Consider the following 22,944-nt stretch of genomic DNA (forward strand, 5'->3'; position numbering starts at 1 on the left):
AAATTTTTGTTATAGTTGCACCCAATACGCCTCCCCAAAGTCCTAGTCATGGTACCAAATGGGGAACACAAGATGTAAAAGTAGAACCCAAGTAATAAGTGTTTTGACCAAGTTTGGGGGGAGTCTTCAAACTGATTATGAGGCTCTACTGAAGAAGGAAAGGAGCTTTTAATATAATAAGAACCTCATTCAATTCTGGGCTAGATACCAGGGGTGTCTACCTGTTGTTTGACTATCAGAGGGCATACAAGGACCAAGTACCAAAGGGCAGTATGCAAAAAATACATGCAAATAACATTAGGATGAATATTAAGGCCAACACTAAAACTAGTACGGGCAAAATAAATTGACATCCAGGTACTTGCAGATCTTAGCCTATAGTAACTACCAAATAGGATGAAGTCCCATCGTTCGGGGGAAATGATCCATCTTCTGCTTTGAAGTTTATCTGTTATAGTTTAGGTTTGGAATTGGTTTTAGCTGATGATATAACTTCTTGAGAATGTAGATGTGTCTTAACTTGTAAGTGTCCCTGGTGTGTCTCAGACGTCCTGGAACACAAGATTTGTGGAAAATTAGGGGAAATATTGAGACACACACAGACACAACAATATTCCATTAGGATATAAAAGAGATGAGGGGACAAGAAAACTGATGTAAATTAAGTATGCCCTTTCCAAGTTGAGGGTTGCATTTACCACAATAGCTTGGTTTTCAAGAATGCGTAGGTATTTTTAAGTCAAAACCAAGAGTGGGTCCAAGACACGGAAGCGGTCCAAATCTTTCAATTATTCCTTTTCTCTGTGTAGATTCCAATTCTACAAATACTGATGCAAAATACTGACCAAAATACTGCCATTACAGTGTCCTTAGGGCGGGTTCACACCTGCGCCCGGTCTCCACTTTGAAGGTTTCTGTCGTCTGCCTGAGAAACTGGACAGGAGACGGAACCCGGCAGTCAGTTTTCAAACTCATTCTCTTGAATGTGTTTGCAAAGTGTCCGCCTGTCAGCGCCTTGTGCCCCTCCAGCGAAACTTTTTTTTTAACTGGACACAAAGTTGGACATGCAGGACTTTGTGTCCAGTTAAAAAAAAAAAACTTTCGCAGTGGAAAGGCACAAGACACTGAAGGTCGGACACTTTGCAAACCCATTCAAGTGAATGGGTTTGAAAATTGACTGCCGGTTTCCGTCTCCTGTCCAGTTTCTCGGGTAGAAGATGGAAACCTGCAAAGCAAAGATCGGGCGCCCCGCCCTTACAGAAATTGTTGGACACAAATTTAGGGCAATGCAGATGTGTCCACCTATAACTTAGACTAGAATCATTCTAGTGTTAGGGTTTCCGTTCTTCAGGTGCACTTAGGAACCCAAAAAGCGGAAACCCTATCTGCTTAAAAAGTATATGGGGTCTGCCAGGTTTCCTCTGATTTTATACTGAAATTGGTGGAGACGTCCTACTTGCAGGACTTTTCTCTCCACCTATTTTAAGCGGAGTGGGTGACAGAGTCCCCAAACACTAGTGTGAACCTAGCGCTAACTCTAATTTGGTTAAGTGCTTCAATCGGTCATAAAATCATTGCAATACAATATGGCATATTACGAGCAAAACCTTTGAGAGGCTGCGATTCACAGCATAACCATAGCCTCATATAGACACGTACAACATAGACAGAGGCATATCAGTCCATGAAAGCATCTGTTGTAATATCACATTGAAAAAGGCAGTTCATCTAATGACACACATATTGTATCTGTACAAATCCAGCCAAGAGTAAAGGTAAGGGGGGATACATCTGTATCTCACATTGTCCAGACAGTAGATTATGTTGGAGCTATATACAGTAAGTCATGGGAAATAAATCATACATAGCTGTATGCACAGTCCAATAGATTTTTGGCAGGCGACTATCTTTTGCTTTTAACATCTTGTTAGCTCGGCTATATGTAATATGTAACCAATAGGAATAATTTAATTTTCTGAGAATGTGTTTTGAGGGGTTTGTTTAACCCTGAGACAAATCATGGTCACATTTATTAAATGCAGATTCTAATAATTAGACTGTACCATGAGATATACAACAGATGGATGGGAAATACATGACCTTTTATACAGTAGACTGACCATCTTATGGTGCGGTGGGGGAGTATAGGGAGACTCCTCTCTATCTTGACCCATGGGTTTTGACATGGTTCCAAAACCCAGATGACATGATTGGTGCCAGCCCGACTTCAGTCCCCCCAAAATGGTCTACAATTCCATCTCTGACTCCACCCCCTTGGATTTATTTATGTAATGCGCCATTATTTTGGCACACAATATTGGTGTAAAGTACCTGATATAACAAAATTAGATGTGCCAAATTTATTATAGATCGTGTCCCATTGTATACAAGTTTTTGATCTAATTTTGACTTTAGAACGATATTAATAAATCTCCCCCACGGTATCAGTGTTGCCAGAAAGTTCCTTTAAAATGATTTTAACATTGTGGGAAGAGTAATTGCTTTCTCTGAAACATCCATTATGGTTTGTACAAATGTAAATGTTCCTTTTGGGTAGAATTTCAAGTGATCAGTTAAATAAGAGTAATAAATAATTGTTAAAAACTGAGCAGAGCCTCCAGAAATAACATAGTAGTTGGGTCAGTGCAGTAGAGGAACGCCAGTGCTAAATAAGATTTATTACACCTACTAGAGTATTGTTCAAGGCAGTTTTTTTTTTATCCAAGGCTACGAATCAGTCTGTAAATTACCAGTCTCATTTATAATAGTCAGAAGCCGACAGGCAGCCGGCAGAGGAGAGATACTGCCCTTTACATGCTCTTGCTTAATACTCAGTGATATTTTAGTGATATATATTGGGCAACCAGACCTGTCAAGATATTCATAAACCCCGCTGTCTGTAAAGTTTATCTGTGAAATTGAGTCAGAAACATTATACTAGTGATACATGAAGCGCACACTCCTGCCTCAGCGCACTCAATAACGGTAAAACAATTGGAACAAGAGTCTATAGAGGCCAATTTTGGCATTTTTTTCAGGTTTTTTTTTTTGTAGCTTTAGGCTAAAGCCCCATGGGCCAGAAACACCACACTAAAGCGCTACGGGAAAAACCGCAGCGTGAACGCATCGCGGTTCTTCCCGCAGCACTTTGAAGAGAAAGTTCACAGAGTTTTCCTCCGGGGACTTTCTGTTACAATTATGTCTACGGGAATGCCGCCGGCGTTTCCGTAGATATAATTGGCTTGCTGCAATTTTCAAAACCACGATGGTTTTCGAAATCACGCTGCGATTTTTCCACAAAGTGGGCATGGCATTCGCATGAATCCCAATCACTTTGCAAGTACTGCAAAATGCTGCGACTTTTCCAGAGCAAGTCGCGGCATTTCCGATCTTAGTCTGGGTTCCCACGGGGTTTTTTGGACCGAATTTTGAGGCGTAATTCGCATCAAAATCCGACTCAGAAAAATGCTTCCCGTTGAAATCAATGGGAGCGACATTCCCCTTCTTCAGACGCCCACCTCGCGACACTCCCTCCTGACTAGACCCATTCATTTGGGCCTAATCCAGGGCAGAATACCATGACTGGGTGCCGGTGCACTGTAGAACTGCACCAGCATCCAGTTGCAGTTAGCTGTTTTTGGACCGGATTCTGAGGCGGCCACCGCGTCAAAATCCAGCCCAAAAACCCTGTGTGAACCCAGCCTAAGTAACATGGAAAAACTGGTTACTATGGTCATTTGTATTACTTTTTGGCATGCAGAGATTTCATATATTTGGCCCATTGAGGCAGGACAAAAGCGGGGGCAAGGTTTCATTTCCTATCATTCCTACATTAGGCAGCCTCAAAAAATTGATGATGGACAATAGACTTGTATGATGGACAATGGGCTCTTGTATGAGAGGTGAAGGGCTTGTTGTAATTATTATGGATTAGGTGGGCTGGCAGAATTGTAGCAATTGATGAGGAAAGGGCAGGTCTGCTGTGACTATTGGGGGGAAGAAGTTGTTGGGCGCTGTAACTATATTCTGTGAATTATACCTTGTTTAGCTATCTATCTACTGAATTTCCCCATGGAAAATGATTATCTTATCTATCTATCTATCTATCTATCTATCTATCTATCTATCTATCTATCTATCTATATTCCAACCTATATATATATATATATATATATATATATATATATATATATATATATTAATACAAATATATATATATATATATATATATATATATATATATGTTTATTTATTTATTTTTAAATGACTATACAATTTGATAAATGGACCTGTTGTGTATTTGAAAGTGATTGTCCAAGTTTATTGCACCCTATAGCATTAAAAATATACACTTATCTACTAGATTTAGGCTCCTCCTGATGTTGTTTGTAAGATATATACTGTATATATACAGTTTTGTACAAATGTTTTAGGCAAGTGTGGAAAAAAATGCTGCAAAGTAAGAATGCTTTCTAAAACAGAATTATTAATTATTGACTGCCCTTTGGAGGAGGAGTCCTGGAAGTGATGGTCCAGCCCCCGCGGAACCCTGATCTCAACATCATCATCATCTATCTGGGTTTACATGAAGAGACAGCAGGATTGGAGCAATCCTACATCCACAGAAGATCTGTGCTTAGTTCTCCAAGATATTTAGAACAAACTCCCTGTCGAGTTCTGCTGTCTGCAAATATACCCAGAAAAATTGATGGAAGGAGAAGGGCAAAGGTCACACCAACTATCAATGGGATTTAGATTTCTTATTTGTTCATTCACTTAATGTTGTTAATTGATAAAACTAAGCTATTAACACTTCTATTTTTGAGTCTATTCCTACGTTGCAGCATTTTTTGCACCGTACAGTACTTTTGCGCATGCACTTCTGTAGCATTAATCATATTTGGTTCCTTTAAGTTTCACAGTTTTCTGTACAGCCCCAATTCTGGATCGACAAAACTGCCTGCTCACTTGCTTGTCAAAATGATGCATGTCCTTACTTATAGGACGTTACAGATTTTAATGAGACCACTGACGTTAAAAAGGAAAACGTGACTGCCTTAGAAAGCCCAAAGTGCTGACATGTGCGGTATCACAGACAACTCCGACAATGAATTTGGCTTAGTAGTTTGTATTTTATGTCTATATATTATATGAAAAGTACATCATAATTTACCACTTACGGCGCTGTAGATAGTTGTTTAATAATGTAACGTTAATTTTCATTTCTTTTAACAGATATTAATTTTTTTATTATTATTATTTTCAGGGTTGGCTGCAAAAATACGGCTACCTTCCACCAACAGACCCCCGAATGTCGGTATTGCGCTCTGCAGAAGCCATGCAATCTGCTATAGCTGCTATGCAGCAATTCTATGGCATTAATGTTACAAAAACAGTTGACAGATATACAATTGAGTAAGTACATTTTACATATTGTACATTTATTATAGTAATCTTTGCTGAGTAAATGGATTTCTAAATGAATTACAACACCTTCTATGCAAAAAATAAAATAGTTTTCGCATTAAAGGGGCTCTATCAGCAAAATCATGCTGATAGAGCCCCACATATGCGTGAATAGCCTTTAAAAAGGCTATTCAGGCACTGTAAAAGTTATATTAAACTACCCCCCAGTTTTAAAATAATACCTTAAAAAAGAATGTGATCTACTTACGCATCGTGCACACTGGGCGGGCATTCAGGTTGCGCCGTCTTCTTCATCCATACCTCGTCTTCCTCCGATGTCCTCCAATCCCGTCCTCCTCCGGCGCTCGCGAACTGATACTGATAAAAAAAATGGCCTGGGCGCCTGCGCAGTAGCCGTAGTAGAAGCCGCATGCTACTGCGCATGCGCCCAGGCCATTTTTTTTATATCAGTGCCAGTTCGCGAGCGCCGGAGGAGGACGGGACTGGAGAACATCGGAGGAAGAAGAGGCGTGGATGAAGAAGAAGACACACCCTGAATGCCCGCCCACAGTGCACGATGCGTAAGTAGATCACATTCTTTTTTAGGGTTTTATTTTAAAATGGGGGGGGGGGTAGTGTAATATAACATTTACGGTGCCTGAATAGCCTTTTTAAAGGCTATTCATGCATATGTGGGGCTCTATCAGCATAATTTTGCTGATAGAGCCCCTTTAAGGGTCCATTCACACAGAGGAATTTGGTGCTGATTCTGGCGCAAATCCGCGTCTGAATCAGCGCTGAAAAAAAAGACTCCCATTGACTTCAATGGGTTTCGTTTTCTGGGCGGAAAACCATTGGAATCAAGGGGAGGCTTTTTTCCCATTAATTTCAATGGGTTCCGTGCGGAAAATGGAACCCATTGAAGTCAATTGGAGACTTCTTTTTCAGCGCTGATTCTGACGTGCCAGAATCAGCGCCAAATTCCTCCGAGTGAATGGACCCTAAAAGGGGTTACATCGCCCATCACAATGAGCTGAACGCTACAGTTAGGAATCCCAAAACAATGGGTGGGCCCCATCAAGAGCAAACCTTCCAATCCAATCCAATCTTCCAACATTCAACAGAATATAGCAACAGAACCACTTGACATATAACCATAGTTAAGCCTTTTGGTTGGGCACAACACTTGGGCATCGGCAGGTCAGTATTTTTCCGATCGCTATCATTTCAACTTTTCAGCTTCCAATAAAAATAGCGCAGATTAGACACATTAGATAAAAAATGTAGAAAGTTGATTAATGAAGAGATTGACGAGGATTTCACAGTCTGTCAGGAAGTCGTAGATAACTGTCAGACTCTGCAGAGAGACATATTATGTGCAAGACAATGCATCGGAAGTGATAATTGTCATGTTACATTGCAAAAAAGTCAAAATCCAAATACAGATGACACGGCTGGATTTATTTATCTGTGACACAAAAACCCTGACAGATATCACAATTATATAGATGTGTTTCTAAATAAATATATTCATATTGGTAAGAGATTTGTTAGTGCTATGAACTTATGATGGGCAGGATATCCAGTTTTATGGCATGTTTAGTGGTCCATTTATGCCATAGCATCTTCAATATATCTTTATATTGTTTGGTTGTGATAAGAGATAAGGACCCCAATACTGGACTGGGCTTCAATGAGTTTTTGTTGGCCTGCCGATAGAGTTGTCAGCCAGACCCCACAGTGATCAGGTGCTTGAGCTGGATGGTACTATACAGTGTACAGAGCTAAAAGGAGAGGGCTCTGTATATTATATAGTGGCTGAGCCCATCTATTACTGCTCAGCTTCTATTCACTTAATTGGGATCAGAGCTGCAGTAACACCACATGACCACTACACAGTGCCACGAGTCATCTTCTTCTAGCTCTGTACACTGTATAGTTCCAAGCCTGGCAGCAGTCCTGACTCCTGACCTTCCACCTTTGACCCTTATATTAACTTAGTCCATATACATAGTTAATATTTGTTTATTAATTCTTCACAATCTACAATGTTCTAACTTATTGGTAATTCAATTCTCCAATGTCACCTGCATGCTGAATGTGTTCCTTATATGTAACTGCTAATATAACCAGAAGAAGCTGTTCTAATGGAGCGTAATAGTGTTGTTTTGTTTTTTCCCCTCTGCTTCATCCTTTGATGTAGTCAAATCACAATGAGGTGAGAAATCCTAATATTGTAAATTACTAGTATTATGCATGTCAGTATCTGCAACTGTTCTTTACATGACGGGCAGTAAATCCTCATTGACTTATACTGGGGTGTAAATGGTGCACCACCTCCTCACTTAATGCCATATCTCTGGTTATAAAACAACATTTCATAAATGACTAGTACAGGTGGATATAATAAACTTTGTACTATGTCTTATTAAAGAAATATGTTTCCTTCTCCACTTATCAGGCTTAGTTGCTTTTTACATTTAAGTCTATGGAGGAGAGGAGAGGGGGAGGAGGAGTCTGTTGGAGCACACATATAAATGACTGAGGCTGCTACTCTCTGCCACAAGACTCTGCTGAATCTTCAAAATAAGACTTTATTTGTCCTCTGAATGAGGCTTTAAATCAGTTCATTCGCCTGCACCCCCTTCCTCCACCCTCCCTTCTCCATAGAGTTCTAAATGTGAGGCAAATAAGGAGAGGGATCTCTATGTAAACAAACAATGTGAATGAGGATAAGGAGAGCAGTCTAATACATGGAGAAGGAAACAGATTTTTTTTTAAGGATATAATGTAGAGTTTCTTCTATTCACCTGTACTATTCATAGCTGTTTTGTAGCTCTGCTTGTCCAATGTCTCTAGATTAATTTTTGAACAAATTCCAAGCGGCAAAAAAATTGCTGTCCAAAGAAATTGCTGCTGGCAACCAGCTTTTGTGTTTTCCTATTGATATTTGGGGAATTTGTATTGTGTAGTAAACAATAGAGGCAAATATAACAAATTATGTGTGGGTAAATGACCATAGCAACAAAGTGAACCAGCCACACAAAATATATGAATAAAAATTAACTTTTATTAAGTGCTCCTAAAAAGGTGTAGCAACATATATACATACAAAATATATAAACAAACATAAAACAAAATCATATAGGGGTAGACAATGCTACAAATACCAACTTGTCAGCCATGGAATGTACACTGGATGGCAACACTAATATCATGGTACAAAGGGCTCAACCATAGCTAAGACTGAAAGTGTCCAATAATAAAGTGTTGTAAATGAAAACAATAAATAATCAGTGTAATAACCCACAGATAGCTATGAGACTGCCCACATAAGATGATCCAAGATTAGCCTCCATACATACCAACAATGGGTCCCTTTACTGTTGGTATGTATGGAGGCTAATCTTGGATCATCCTATGTGGGCAGTCTCATAGCTATCTGTGGGTTATTACACTGATTATTTGTTGTTTTAATTTACAACACTTTATTATTGGACACTTTCAGTCTTAGCTATGGTTGAGCCCTTTGTACCATGATATTAGTGTTGCCATCCAGTGTACATTCCATGGCTGACAAGTTGGTATTTGTAGCATTGTCTACCCCTATATGATTTTGTTTTATGTTTGTTTATATATTTTGTATGTATATATGTTGCTACACCTTTTTAGGAGCACTTAATAAAAGTTAATTTTTATTCATATATTTTGTGTGGCTGGTTCACTTTGTTGCTAAGGGAATTTGTATTGTGTGTCTAGCCCTGATGTAATGGTCAGACATTTTTAAAGGGGGTCTGTGACCAGAACCGAGAAATTAGAGATGAGTGAACACTGTTCGGATCAGCCGATCCGAACAGCACGCTCCCATGGAAATGAATGGAAGCACCTGGCACGTACGCTTTGCCGGTGGCCGGTCGCTTAACCCGCCGCGTGCTGGCCGCTTCCATTCATTTCTATGGGAGCGTACTGTTCAGAACGGCTGTTCCGAACAGTGATCGCTCATCTCTACAGAATATTAACCCACCCTACAGATAGATAGGTTAGGGTCACCTGAATAAGATTGTTTCTCCACCTTGTGAATTACTGCCTTCATTGCTAAGATATTGCTGTTTTCATCAATGGACAAATGAGCTCTTTGCTAATTTGCATCTTGACAATGTCGGTATCTCATCTAAATATGAAATTATTTCCTTTCCATGACAATGTTCTCTCTAAATCGGGCTATTGGGAAAGAACAGAGCTAAAACAATATGCTAAGGCCAGTTGCGTAACTAAAGCCTTGTGGGCCCCGATGCAATATTTTGTCTACGGCCCCCTACCTCATCCCTACAGCGAACTCTTAATAGTAATGGTTACGGGTGCTAAGGAGTTTCATCCACCTTAGTATGGTTGGGGTAACTGCACTCCCTCAAGTTATGCTAGGATCACATGTTCTCTTAAGTCTCCATTGGAGACTCTGTTGAAGAAACCACCAAAAATCGGCAGAGACAAAAGACATGCACGGAGGAGATTTTTCTCCACCACTTTCAGTTTGAAAATGACGATCATGTGGTGGACCTGAATGGCGGACCAGATGTGAACCTAGCATAAAGAGGTCAAAAAACCCAGTCTGAAGGGTGTAGTATGTTTTAAAGGGATTCTACCATTAAAACCCTTTTTTTTGTAGATAAGACGTCGGAATAGCCTTTAGAAAGGCTATTCGTCTCTTACCTTTAGATGTGATCTCTGCCGCACCGTTCATAGAAATACCGGTATGCAAATTAGTTCTCTGGCAGCGATGGGGGCGGGCCCCAGCGCTGGAAATGCAATGGGGGCGTCCCCACTGCTTCTCGAAAACAGGCTCCAGCGACGCCTCTATCTTCTGCTGGATCCTCCCCTTCTTTCTTCGTCTTTCTTTGGCGTCACCTCTGACGCCTGCGCAGTTGGCTCTGCCTGTGAGACACTAGTAGAGCCGACTGCACATGCCCGCAGTTGCGGCGTTGGAACTATGGCCGCGGGCATCACTGCGAGAGAATTAATTTGCATACTGGTAAAAACCGGTATTTCTAAAGAACGGTGCGGCAGAGATCACATCTAAAGGTAAGAGACGAATAGCCTTTCTAAAGGCTATTCCGACGTCTTATCTACAAAAAAAAAAGGGTTTTAATGGCAGAATCCCTTTAACTTTGTCATTTCCAGAGTGCACTGCTTAGGCCTGGTTCACATCTGCGTTCAGGTTTCCTATTGGAGAGGTCATTAGGGGACCCCCTGAATGGAAACCTATATGTATTAAAAAGCAGTTACCTGGGAAACCCGCGGACCCTATAGACTATAAACATGCAGAGAGGAGTCCTGCTAACAGCACTTTTCTCACCGTAAATTTTGTGCAAAAACCACACAAACTCCAGGGGCCACACGGTGGCTCAGTGGTTAGCACTGCAGCCTTGCAGCACTGGAGTCCTGGTGTTCAAATCCCGCCAAGGGCAAAAAACCATCTGCAAGGAGTTTGTTTGTTCTCCCCGTGTTTGCATGGATTTCCACCCAAGTTCCAAAAGACATACTGATAGGGAAAAATGTACATTGTGAGCCCTATGTGGGGCTCACAATCTGCAATTAAAAAAAAAAAAAATTGAAACCACACAATCCTCATTATAGCCTAAGGGGGCTGGGGGGTTCCTTTAGGTAACCGCTTTTTAATGTGCATAGGTTTCCATTCAGGGGGTCCCCAAATGGGTTGGGGTTTAGATACTGTTTGTTCAATGCTGTTCAAGTTTACGTGGATTTAGATATAATAAATGTAGACGTCTTCTATGTCCGCCTTGTGTATTTGGTTAGATCTATACCCACTGAGCTGTGCACTTTCTCTAGAACATCTATTCTGATCTCCCCCATGTATTATTTATGACTACCTTCTGTCCTACATATCTGTTACACAGTCTCGTCTGAGGCCTGGAATGAGGTGGTTGCCATGTTCAATAACACTTCTGCTTCTTTATTGTAGCTGGATGAAGAAACCACGATGTGGTGTGCCTGACCAGAAAAGTGGTATCTCTAGATTTAACGTCCGCCGAAAACGTTATGCCTTAACTGGGCAGAAGTGGAATCACAAGCATATCACATACAGGTAAATGGGATTGTATAGGGTTCGCATACAACTCCATATGGTTTAGAATGTTATAAGAAAACACCTTGACCATCAATAGTCCAACTCAAGACCTTGCTGGTAGCCGATATGTGGTTGGCCTCAGCGTAGTTTTAAAGTGGTTTTTTTGTGACTTATATATCAATGACCTGTCCTAAGGATAGGTCATCTGTATTTTATTGGTACCTGGGAACCCTGCCGATCAGCTGATGAGGCCGCTGCGCTCACAAGCACTGTGCTTTCCTCCCTGCGCCAATGACATTCCATCCATTGGTCACATGACACAGCAGCAGCTCAGGCCTATACAAGTAAATGGGACAGAGGCACTAAATATTATCACTGAACAGTATCCTATGTCAGAGTCTTCCAGTAGAACAGTGGTTCTCAACCTTTCTAATGCTGTGACCCCGCAATACAGTTCCTCATGTTGCGGTGACCCAATTCAGTTTGGAATGTGCGTCCATAACGACGTGCGTTCCAGCTGAATAGCGCTGCTGCAGGCAGTAGTGCGGCTTCTGAGTGGCTAAAGCCATTGGAAATATGGATTTTCTGATGGCTTTAGGCATACCTCCCAACTTTTGAAGATTAGAAAGAGAGACAGCGCCGCAGCGAATTTAGCTCCGCCCATTCCCATTCATTTTTCATGTGCTCCCACACAGTATAATCTTCACCCGTACATTATATGTCCCCTCGCCATCTCTCCCCCAGTTTCATATAACCCCTTCATCTGCCCCCAGTTTCATGTCCCCCCATCTCTGTCCCCAGTGTCATGCCGTACCCTCCCCCTTCATCTGCCCACAGTTTCATGTCCCCCCATCTCTGCCCCCAGCGTCATGCCATCCCCCCTTCATCTGCCCACAGTTTCATGTCCCTCCATCTCTGCCCCCAGTGTCATGCCATCCCCCCTTCATCTGCCCACAGTTTCATGTCCCTCCATCTCTGCCCCCAGTGTCATGCCTTCCCCCCCTTCATCTGCCCACAGTTTCATGTCCCTCCATCTCTGTCCCCAGTGTCATGCCGTCCCCCCTTCATCTGCCCACAGTTTCATGTCCCTCCATCTCTGCCCCCAGTGTCATGCCGTCCCCCCCTTCATCTGCCCACAGTTTCATGTCCCTCCATCTCTGTCCCCAGTGTCATGCCGTCCCCCCTTCATCTGCCCCTTCATTATGTTCCACCTTAATGTTTAAAACAAAAAAAAACTCTTATACTCACCTTGAATGTTGTTGAAAAATGTGGTATGAACAGAGCCAAAAGGGAAAAGTAATTTATTGTAATAAAATCGATCACATAAGACAATTTATCTTAACAACTTTGTCAAACGATTTAGTAAGAAAACTGCAGGTCTGTAGACGAGGATTTACTAAAGGAACAGTCTAGGAGGACGCGCCAGATATGTTAATTGTTATTTCAGAAGTTGCTCGCAGGCTGTAAGGTTATGTTTTACCTCCTGTCATTCCCATTTACAGATTACTATAATGAGATTTTTATAGCTCTGGTGTGAACTTGGTAAAGTCTGACTCTTGGAAACATTGAGGGAAGCTTTTAAGTTAATTACATTGAGTTAACTAAAGCTACATAGACATTTCATAAGAAAGATATCGCAGAGGCAATTGTTTGGCTGTTCTTAGATGATAAGCTCTTAAGAAGGTACAGCTCAGAATAATTATCTGGAAACACTGGAGTCTGGAGGTGCTTGGCAAGAAACTAGAATATAGTAGATAGGTGGATAGGGGATGGATAGATAGATAGATAGATAGATAGATAGATAGATAGATAGATAGATAGATAGATAGATAGATAGATAGATAATGGATAAATTAGATAGATAGATAGATAGATAGATAGATAGATAGATAGATAGATAGATAGATAGATAGATAGATAGATAGGAGATAGATAGATAGATAGATAGATAGATAGATAATGGATAAATTAGATAGATAGATAGATAGATAGATAGATAGATAGATAGGAGATAGATAGATAGATAGATAGATAGATAGATAGATAGATAGATAGATAAATAGATTAGCTAGATAATGTATGGATAGAATAGATAGATAGATAGATAGATAGATAGATAGATAGATAGATGATAGATAGATAGATAGATAGATAGATTAGCTAGATAATAGATATTATGTATTATTATATATAATAGATAATAGATAATAGGGATTGTAGGGTTATAGGTTGGACTTGATGGACTTATGTCTTTATCCAACCTTATCTACTATGTAACTATGTAATGTATGGATAGAATAGATAGACAGACAGACAGACAGAGAGATAGATAGATAGATAGATAGATAGATAGATAGATAGATAGATACATAAGTAGATGATGGATAAATAGATTAGCTAGATAATGTATGGATAGAATAGGATAGTTAGATAGATAGATAGATAGATAGATAGATAGATAGATAATGGATGGATAGAATAGATCAGGGGTCCTCAAACTGCGGCCCGTGGGTCACATGCGGCTCGCCAAGCACTTCTGTCTGGCCCCGCCGACAACACCGGCAGGCGTGCATTTATAATGAAGCTCCTGGGGAGCTCGGGCCAGGCCATGGAGCGCACTTCACTTTACCTATTGGAGGGCACCGCTCCCGATGTCTGTGCGACCTGCTCTGCCTCCGGCCCACTGTTTAAAAAGTTTGAGGACCCCTGGAATAGATGGTTAGATTAGATAGATAGATAGATAGATAGATAGATAGATAGGCAGAAAGATAGCCAGATTAGATAGATCTAGAAAAGACGCAGCATTCCAATGTATGATCTAATATTAATGACTTATCATGTGGCTCGCCCATCAATATTAGAAAATGGATATTCTCTTTAAACTGGTAATAAATGTCTGATCAGTGGGGACCAATGACTGGAGCCGCTGCTGATCACAAGGTTCAAGTCTCCCTCTATGAATGTAGCTGCTTCATTGAGCTCTAAAGTAATGAAAGAGCTGGGCTTCGGCACCCTAGAGATGAATGGACCAGCAGTGCGTACGATTAACCCCAGATCTCTTCATAAGAGGGACATTGGACTCAAATTTCTATGATCATTGATCGTCCCAGTTGTCCCAAACCCTCATCGATTGTACATTTATCACTTATCCTGTAGATAGGTGAGAAGTTTAATACTTAACATAAACTCTGGACATAATTGTGTCCTGTAAGGCCCGCCCTTCTGTCGGCAAAGAGATATCGATGCAAAAACTAACGGCACCGATATCTCCGGCTCCCAGGCGCGCACCATTCAGTATATAAGGACATGAGGACATGTCTTTAAGGACTCCAAGCTCTCATAAAATCATTCCAATCCAATATATGTGCTAGCTAAATCCTTGACAGGCTGCAATGCACAACACAACCACTTGGTGGCCTCACAAAGACTGGATAGACATCTTATAAAAGAGTACTGCAAAATCATGTTTTTTGATAAGCTGTTCATCTTGCTCCACACATCATGGGATAGGTTGAGCTAAAAGAAAAGGTAAGGAAGGGATCAGATATACACTGTAAACCCCAACTATGCAGGGAGGTATGTGAATAATCATACCACCTGTACTGACCAGTGCAATATGATGGCGCTATACCAGTGCAATTTGCAAAGAGATTGACTCAGATTATGTTGGAGCAAATGGAATGATAAGGAAGGACTCATCTGTAGTAATAAGATGTCTCATAAAAGTCAGATTGATGGCGTCTAGCAGCACCCCCATAATCTCAGAGATGAGTAGGCCTTTCACTAGGATTGATCCTCCATTGTAGTAATGGAACATGCATGCACATCATTCTCCTGGAACATTGGTATTATGGAGGCCTTCCCCGCTCCTTGGGCCTTGGAGATATTCCTTATCAAGGTTCTTGGGGGTTTTGGTTGTAGGACTAACTGACTAATGTGAGTTGCATGAATTTTATAGCCTGAGAAATTGAAGATAATGGAACCATGTCTGGAGTGAGTAATACTCTAGAGAAAGCCTGTATTATAGATTAATAAGGAATTATTATGTATCTCCTTTTGCACACATTTCAATATGGTCCTGCCAGCAGAGCCTTGTTTTCCAAGGAGATTAAAATAAATACCGTTCACTTATCAACTTAAAGAGCATGTGTTACCGCCGATGTAGCGATTATACGTCTATCTGTGCCGACATCCCACAGAGGAATACACGTGGAGGCTCAATGCAATGACAAATCCTGGAAGTGACATTTTCAACCAACATCTCTATGACAATTTGCTTCACTGTTTTGGAAGATTTTCCTGACAGATGATCCTTACAAAAGCTCATAAAGTCATCTGTTGTTCCAGCGATAATTAATAATCCTGAACAATAACCATTACTATGACAATTATGGTGATGATTATTGGTAATTAGAAGATCCTATAGCAGAAGGAACAGCTCTATTAGGAGGCATGCAAGAGTGAATTATGATATACAAGGTACGCCTATTATAACAACCTGCCTAAGAGTTGTGCCTTGTGCCGACAATACAGATCTGACCACACAACAACTCTAAGGCTGAGGTTTTACATTGTAGGAACGCAGCTTTTTTGGATCTGATATTGCTGCTTTTTTTTAGAACGAAAGCCAAGAATGGCTACGAAAGGAATGGAAAATCTGGAGATTTCAGGATCGATTTTAAAATACGATTTCCGAATATTTCCAGTCGATCCCGATTGTGAAATTTGCTTGATCACCGATTGGAAAATGATCTTTTCCGATCCTGATCGCTCAACCAGGGACAATGCTTCTCTATGGGAAAAGTCACTATTAGGGTTGGTCCGATCCTGAGATTTCAAAATCCGATTTCCGTTCATTTTCCTGCCGATCCCGATCATGAAATTTGCTCAAACGCCGATCAGAATTCGATATTTTCCAATCCTGATCGCTCAACCCTAAATGCAAGTTCTTATACTTCTCCCTTCTGCTCAATCCACTACTGATTTTGGCTTAAAAAACAGCAAAATTTGCAACTAAAAAAGCTGTATGCAACGTGGAGCCTCAGCTTAAAGGTGTCCTTTGAAGACGTGAACAAGAAGTCCTTTACGTAAGGGGCAACATGGTGGCTCAGCGGTAACACTGCGGGCTTGCAGCGCTGGAGTCCTGGGCTCGAATTCTGCCAGGAACAACATCTGCAAGGAGTTTGTATCTTCTCCCATTGTTTGTATGAATTTCCTCCTTCTTTGGATGCGACTCAGAGATTGAGATTTAAAGAATTTGGAGGCAAAGTCAAAACCTTGATCTTCTTGTTACGTTCTTCAAACCATTCCTGAACATTTTTTCCGGTTTGATGTTATTCACTGCCATTAGGGAATACTGTTACCATGAAGGGTTTGGGTAGGTGAAATGTCAAGATATATCCACAGAACGTTTATCAAAACATGATGCTGCTTCCACTGGCTTGACTTCTCCCGTAGTGCACCCTGGTGCCATCTCTTGTCTAAGTAAACAATGTAGTCAACGCATCTCCAAACCCCAACCTTGTCTAACTTGGGTAACATCACAACTAGAGCCATAATCTAGAGCAGACCTGGGCAATGTCCGGCCCGCGGGCCACATCCGGCCCTCTGACTGCTTTTATCCGTCCCGCATAGCTAGTGGAAATTTTTTCAAGGACCTGTGATGATGTCATCACAACCTATCACCAGGATAGGCTATGACTAGTTAGTGGGCGGAGCCACACGGGACTGTGTGCTTTCTGCAAGCTGCCGGCAATGGGGGCTGCTGGATGATAAAGAGAGAAGAGACAGCATGTGTGAGCAAGAGGGGGGAACTAGGGGCAGATGTAGGGGGGCAGTTAAACTAAATACACATGGAGTGGGGACATTAAACTAGCGGGCAGATGGAGGGTGACATTAAACTAGGGCAGCTGGACGAGGATTTTAAACCATGTGGGGTGGCTGGAGGGGGACATGTCTGCCTGTAGTTGCCACCAGTTTATTGTCCCCCTCCAGCTGCCCCAGTTTAATGTCCCCTCTAGTTTCCACCAGTTTATACCGGGAGAGGGACTTAATACTGTGGGACATTTGGAGGGAAACGTTATAATGTGTGCGTGTGGGGGGGGGTTATAATGTTAGGGTGCCTGTAGGAGGATTTTACTTTGTGGGGCACATGGAAAAATGATTGAGAATGGGCAGAGTCAGCGGAGGAGTGGGTGGAGCTAAATTTGCCGCTGTGCACATGGCCCTCTAGAACCGTTACAATTTCTCATTTGGCCCCATGGGAAAATTAATTGCCCACCCCTGATCTAGATCTTGTCTTAAAGAGGACCTTTAATGTTCTTGGGTTATATACTGCTAGAAAACTGACAGTGTGCTGAATTCATTGCACTGTCAACTTTCTAGCAATATATTATACAGCCAATGTCCGAGAACATCCAAGGTCCTTTTTAAGACAAAAACCTAGATTATGGCTCTAGCTGTGATGTTACCCAAGTTAGAGAAGGTTAGATTTGGATTGAAACTGGGCTGAGCTAGAGCCTTGTAGGAAGGATGTATGAGTTAGTTCCTTGGCTATGGAAGTGTATCCCTACAGAATGTATGAGAAGTCTTATCAGTCTTATCCCAAAGGGGGGGATTCATCATAACTAGGGTTGAGCCAATCTTGAAATTTCAAGATCGATTTTAAAATCCAATTTACGATCATTTTCCAGCCGATCTCGATCCTGATTGCGATCGTGAAATTTGCTCGATCGCCTTTCCAAACCCAATCCTCAACCCTGACTCAATGCTTCTCTATGGGAAAAGTCACTTTTAGGGTTGAGCCGATCTTGAGAAAACCTCCGATCTCGATCTCGCTGGAAAAGATCGGGTCGGAATTCCGATCGCGATTGTGAAATTTACTCGGTTGCCGGTCGAAATCCGATCTATTCTGATCCTGATCGCTCAACCCTAATCATAACTCTTGCATTTGTACGTCGACCTCGCTACTTTTCTGAAAGTGGGGAGACGTGGGCATGGCCACCACCAGTGCCATGTTATAAATGAAAGAAAAATCTAAGGCAGTCCTGGGGCTGTTGTAGACTTTCACTGAGACACATGGAGGCCAGAATCATGAATTAAGTGCTCTCTGCCCTGGCATGGGGGATATCAAGACCAGAGTATAATAATCCGGTCTTCATGAATCTTCCCCCCATTGTGTATCCATGCTTGGACAATCAGTTATTAACTTTCATCTATGGCTGACTCTGACACTAAGTGTTGAGTTTTCCTGCAGCGCCACCACTGGAGAAATTAAGCATTACACAGATGTAATTCAAATCAATGAACAAGAGAGTTCCTCCATAGAGAGAGACAGTCTTGTACCTTCTCCACACTCTGGCCAAGAGACCGGAATCCAGAACAGGGGGCGCTAGTAGGGTATATGAATATGGATTTTCTAAACAACCCCATTAAATTTGTATGTGTATACCAGAGATAGACATTTAATCTAAGATCATGTATCCTTAATGCATAATAAAAATTTAGATTTATTGACCCGATAAATAATTCATTTATATTGGCTTGTAATTCACGTACAGGATCTGTATTGTTCTAAGGTTTGGGATTAACAAGCCACGTGTGGAAAGCAGGCAAACAGCAAAAAGATTAATGAAATAACCCAATGGGAAGTGTCTGAAGATAAAAAGAGGAGCAGAAAATGAAATCTATATTTGACTAGAAGCAATTCATTTATTTCAATAAGCCACACTGTGAGCCAGAAAACCCCGGCAAAAAAGGCCTGATTTCAGCGAAGCTTTGATTGATGCCAGCAGGAATGAAAGGATTCAGGTGTAACAAATCATAGCGAATTGTAAGCCTTTTATTTTTATGAGACCCTGACAAATTATGTGGTATACCCTAATTAACTGATTAGGATGGCGGCTGTTTACCTGCATCTCAATGCGTTCCGGAGAAACGCAGAGCCTGGAAGATTGCATTAAACTCCTCAGCACATCCATGTATATCAATAGTACGGCTTCTAATCTCCCCGCTGCTCTTCTCCGCGTCGTCGAAGGATGACATGCAAATGTTGTCACTGTGAATTTCTAGCAGGCATTGAGACATCTTTACTAGAGTGATTTACTACGAGGAGTGACACTACCACCTCCAGCTTCTCGTGATCCTGCAAAAATGCAAATAAGGAAAGGCTCCAGTGAAAATAAGTGATTAAAGGGATCCTATCATACAAACTCATCTTCTTTCTGAGTAACATGTCGGAATAGCCTTAAGAAAGGCTATTCTTCTCCTACCTTTTGTTGTCTTCTCCCCGCCGTCGTTCCGTAGGAATCCTAGTTCTTGTTGGTATGCAAATGAGTTCTCGCAGCAATGGGGGCGGTTCTCAGTGCTCAAACAGCACTGGGGGCGTCCTCAATGCTGCAAGAGAAAGTTCTCCAGCGCCGCCTCCATCTTCATCAGCAACATCCTCTTCTTCCAGCGCATGTTTCAGACTTCCTACGGAACGGTGGCGCGGAGAAGACAACGAAAGGTAGAAGAAGAATAGCCTTACTTAAGGCTATTCCGACGTGTTACTCAGAAAAAAAGCATTTGCATGATAGGATCCCTTTAAGTGAGAAGGATCAACCAATACTGGAGTTGTATGTAGAGGAGTACGACGATTCCATCCATGATTGATATGGAATCTTTATACCCAGGCAAGACATTTATAACCAGAGATGTCAATATTGTATCTGCTCTATAAGTTTAAAGGGTTTTCCCATGAACATAACCATATATAAAGTTGTAGACAAGTGAAAGTTTGCATATATAAATTTTTAAATATTATGCAGAGTTTTAAAGATTTTGTGTTACCATATTAGTGGTGACATTCTGTTGTCTTGATAGGTTGTCAGTGGATATGACCACGATGTATGAACTTTCTATGGTCAGAAACCCAAACATGATGTCCTTATAGTGTCCGGGTTATCTTCTCACACCTGTAGTGTCCCTGCCTGATAACCAGTCCACAATAAGGACATCATGGCTGGGTTTCTGACCATAGAAAGTTCCTACATCATGGTCGTACCCATTGGCGACTGATCAAGAGAAATTAATTAAGATCATTTTTGGTTTCAGACATGTTTATCCTTTAATTGTCTACAGACTTAAAGTTGGGGATGTTCATGGGGAAACCCCTTTAATTTAAAGGGTCAGACATTTATAGTTCCTGAGTTATGGAAACAGTGTTGCTTGCTGTCCTTTGATGTTTCTATAAATCCCCTTCAATTGTATGCGAGTTACAAAAATGGGTAACACGGCCATCTCTGGTTCACATCATTCAGAAGGGATGGGATTGGGGGACACCCATTCTAGAGATAGTTTCAGGTCCCAGAAGTCTGATCCGCACCTAATAGATATGTATGGCCCATCCTGAAGTTATCCCATAAATATCTGAGATGGGAATACCGTATATACTCGAGTATAAGCCGCCCCGAATATAAGCCGAGGCCCCTAATTTTACCACAAAAAACTGGGAAAACTTATTGACTTGAGTATAAGCCAAGGGGGGGAATGCAGCAGCTACTGGAAAATTTCAAAAATTAAAATGGTCGGAGTTTTTGGGTGCAGTAGTTGCTGGGGAAGGGAAGGGGGTGTTTTGGTTGTCTGTCTGCCCCTTCCCTGAGCTTGAGGACTGGGTTTTTTCCACCCACTTGGAATTCAGTCTGTCTGTATATAGGGTATCTGCAGTGCTCCTATTAATCCCTTCCTGACGGAACAGGAGCACTGCAGATCCCCTATATTCAGTAGACCGGGCACTTTCAGATACAGGGATATCTAATGTATATGTGTTTTGTTTTTGTTTTGTTTTTTTGCACTATTTTATGGGAGATTCTATACATTAATATTGTGGCTGGTCATAGACTCCCCCTCCTAAAAAAAAAAAAATTCTTGCTGACTCGAGTATAAGCCGAGGGGGGCTTTTTCAGCACAAAAACTGGGCTGAAAAATTCGGCTTATACTCCAGTATATACGGTAACCCTTTAAAGGTGACTTTTCTAACAATTTGGCATTATGCCATTATTCTGTTATTCCTCTTGCAGGTAATGGAAGAAATTGGGGTATTACCATTCCTCTTGTCAGTAGGGTATATCGCTACACACGGAGACGTTCTCACAACTGATAGGACAGTGAATTATTTTATAGGGATACATCTCATTGACAAGAAGAACCACACAATTGTCAATTGGTTTATACATTTCGGTAAACATAGAATAGACATTTACTGCTACAGTGATTGTATAACTCATGGAATTAGGAATAACCGCGCCCATTAACCGGCCACCAACGCAATAATCTTGATATAAATAAGTTACTAAGGGATCTTCATAGGGTTCTGTATACATCACATTTAGAGTATTTGACCAAGGTATACAGTATGTCGGAAACATTTTCTGGCAAAGGATAAACCTTCCGATGACTTTGCCACCGATAGTCTATTTGTTGATGCTGACTTTCAGTCCTGGTTGTCAGACCAGCTATTCACCGACTTTCATTTCAGATTACAATCTCAGGTGGACAAATTCCATATTTTCAGCCCCCGTATGAATTCTTTGTGCATTTACTTTCACCGTGACTCCAGTTCTCTGATGTGAAAAGGAGAGTTTGACAGGCGTTGGCGGAACATTACACTGGAGACACATCCTCATCACCCTCACCGGGACTGACACACAAAGGATATGAGATCTTTTGAGATGAATGGGCAGAGCAAACCACTGTCAGACAGACCATTCATTGATCCTCGCGGGCTGATGAGATTGATCATGCCAGATAACAAGATCCAATATTTTGTGGAGAGGCATAAAACACAGGAAAATTTCTGCTTGGGAACGAGACATTTATTGTGCCTCTGTTTTGTAATTTTCCAAAATGTAAAATCAATGTTACAGCGGCCCGGTAATACAGAGCGAGCAAAATCCTAATTACAGTATAAAGATTTCTACATAAATAGATTTCATTAATAGAATTTGTTCATCTGTCTATGGCATCTGATATATATTATATTGTTAGTGAGGGCTGTTACTGTTCTAAAGCTCCGTGCACACACATGTGACAATGTTTTTATAGCAACATGGAGAGTCCCTATAGCTCTAGAGTATAAAGCCATATATATTCCAGGTGTTGTCATATGGTGCCTCTATGCCCAACCGTATTATGGCGATATTAATGGGTTCTACCGTGTTTCCGCCCAGTTTCCGCAATTCTCAAGCAGATTCGGAGATGGATTTTTCTCTACCCCTTACCATTCCTGAGCACTAAGTGCTGTTAGTTTTGGTACCTGATAAGCTACTTAACCTCTCCACTGTCACATGGGTGGTGCCAGATAAGGGGTGTGATTCTGAGCTCGGAGACTGGCTGTCTCTGATTGAAACTCAGAATCACACCCCCTTTTCCTGACACCACCCACCTGACAGTAGAGAGCCTAAGTAGCATCAGGC

At 41.4% G+C, this 22,944-nt stretch overlaps 1 protein-coding gene across 2 annotated transcripts in view; it reads left to right on the forward strand.

Annotated features, from left to right (window-relative positions):
- MMP16 (matrix metallopeptidase 16) overlaps positions 1-22,944 on the forward strand; it is a 151,466-nt gene that overhangs the window by 78,052 nt on the left and 50,470 nt on the right. The window contains exons 2-4 of one of the 2 annotated variants that reach the window (XM_075270314.1): positions 5,267-5,415; positions 7,610-7,624; positions 11,387-11,509. In XM_075270314.1, the coding sequence (XP_075126415.1) occupies positions 5,267-5,415; positions 7,610-7,624; positions 11,387-11,509 (287 nt within the window). The remainder of the gene's footprint in view (positions 1-5,266; positions 5,416-7,609; positions 7,625-11,386; positions 11,510-22,944) is intronic. The other variant, XM_075270315.1, reaches the window with a different exon arrangement.

This window comes from Leptodactylus fuscus, chromosome 4, assembly GCF_031893055.1.
Source record: "Leptodactylus fuscus isolate aLepFus1 chromosome 4, aLepFus1.hap2, whole genome shotgun sequence".
NCBI classification, from domain to species: Eukaryota; Metazoa; Chordata; class Amphibia; order Anura; family Leptodactylidae; genus Leptodactylus; species Leptodactylus fuscus.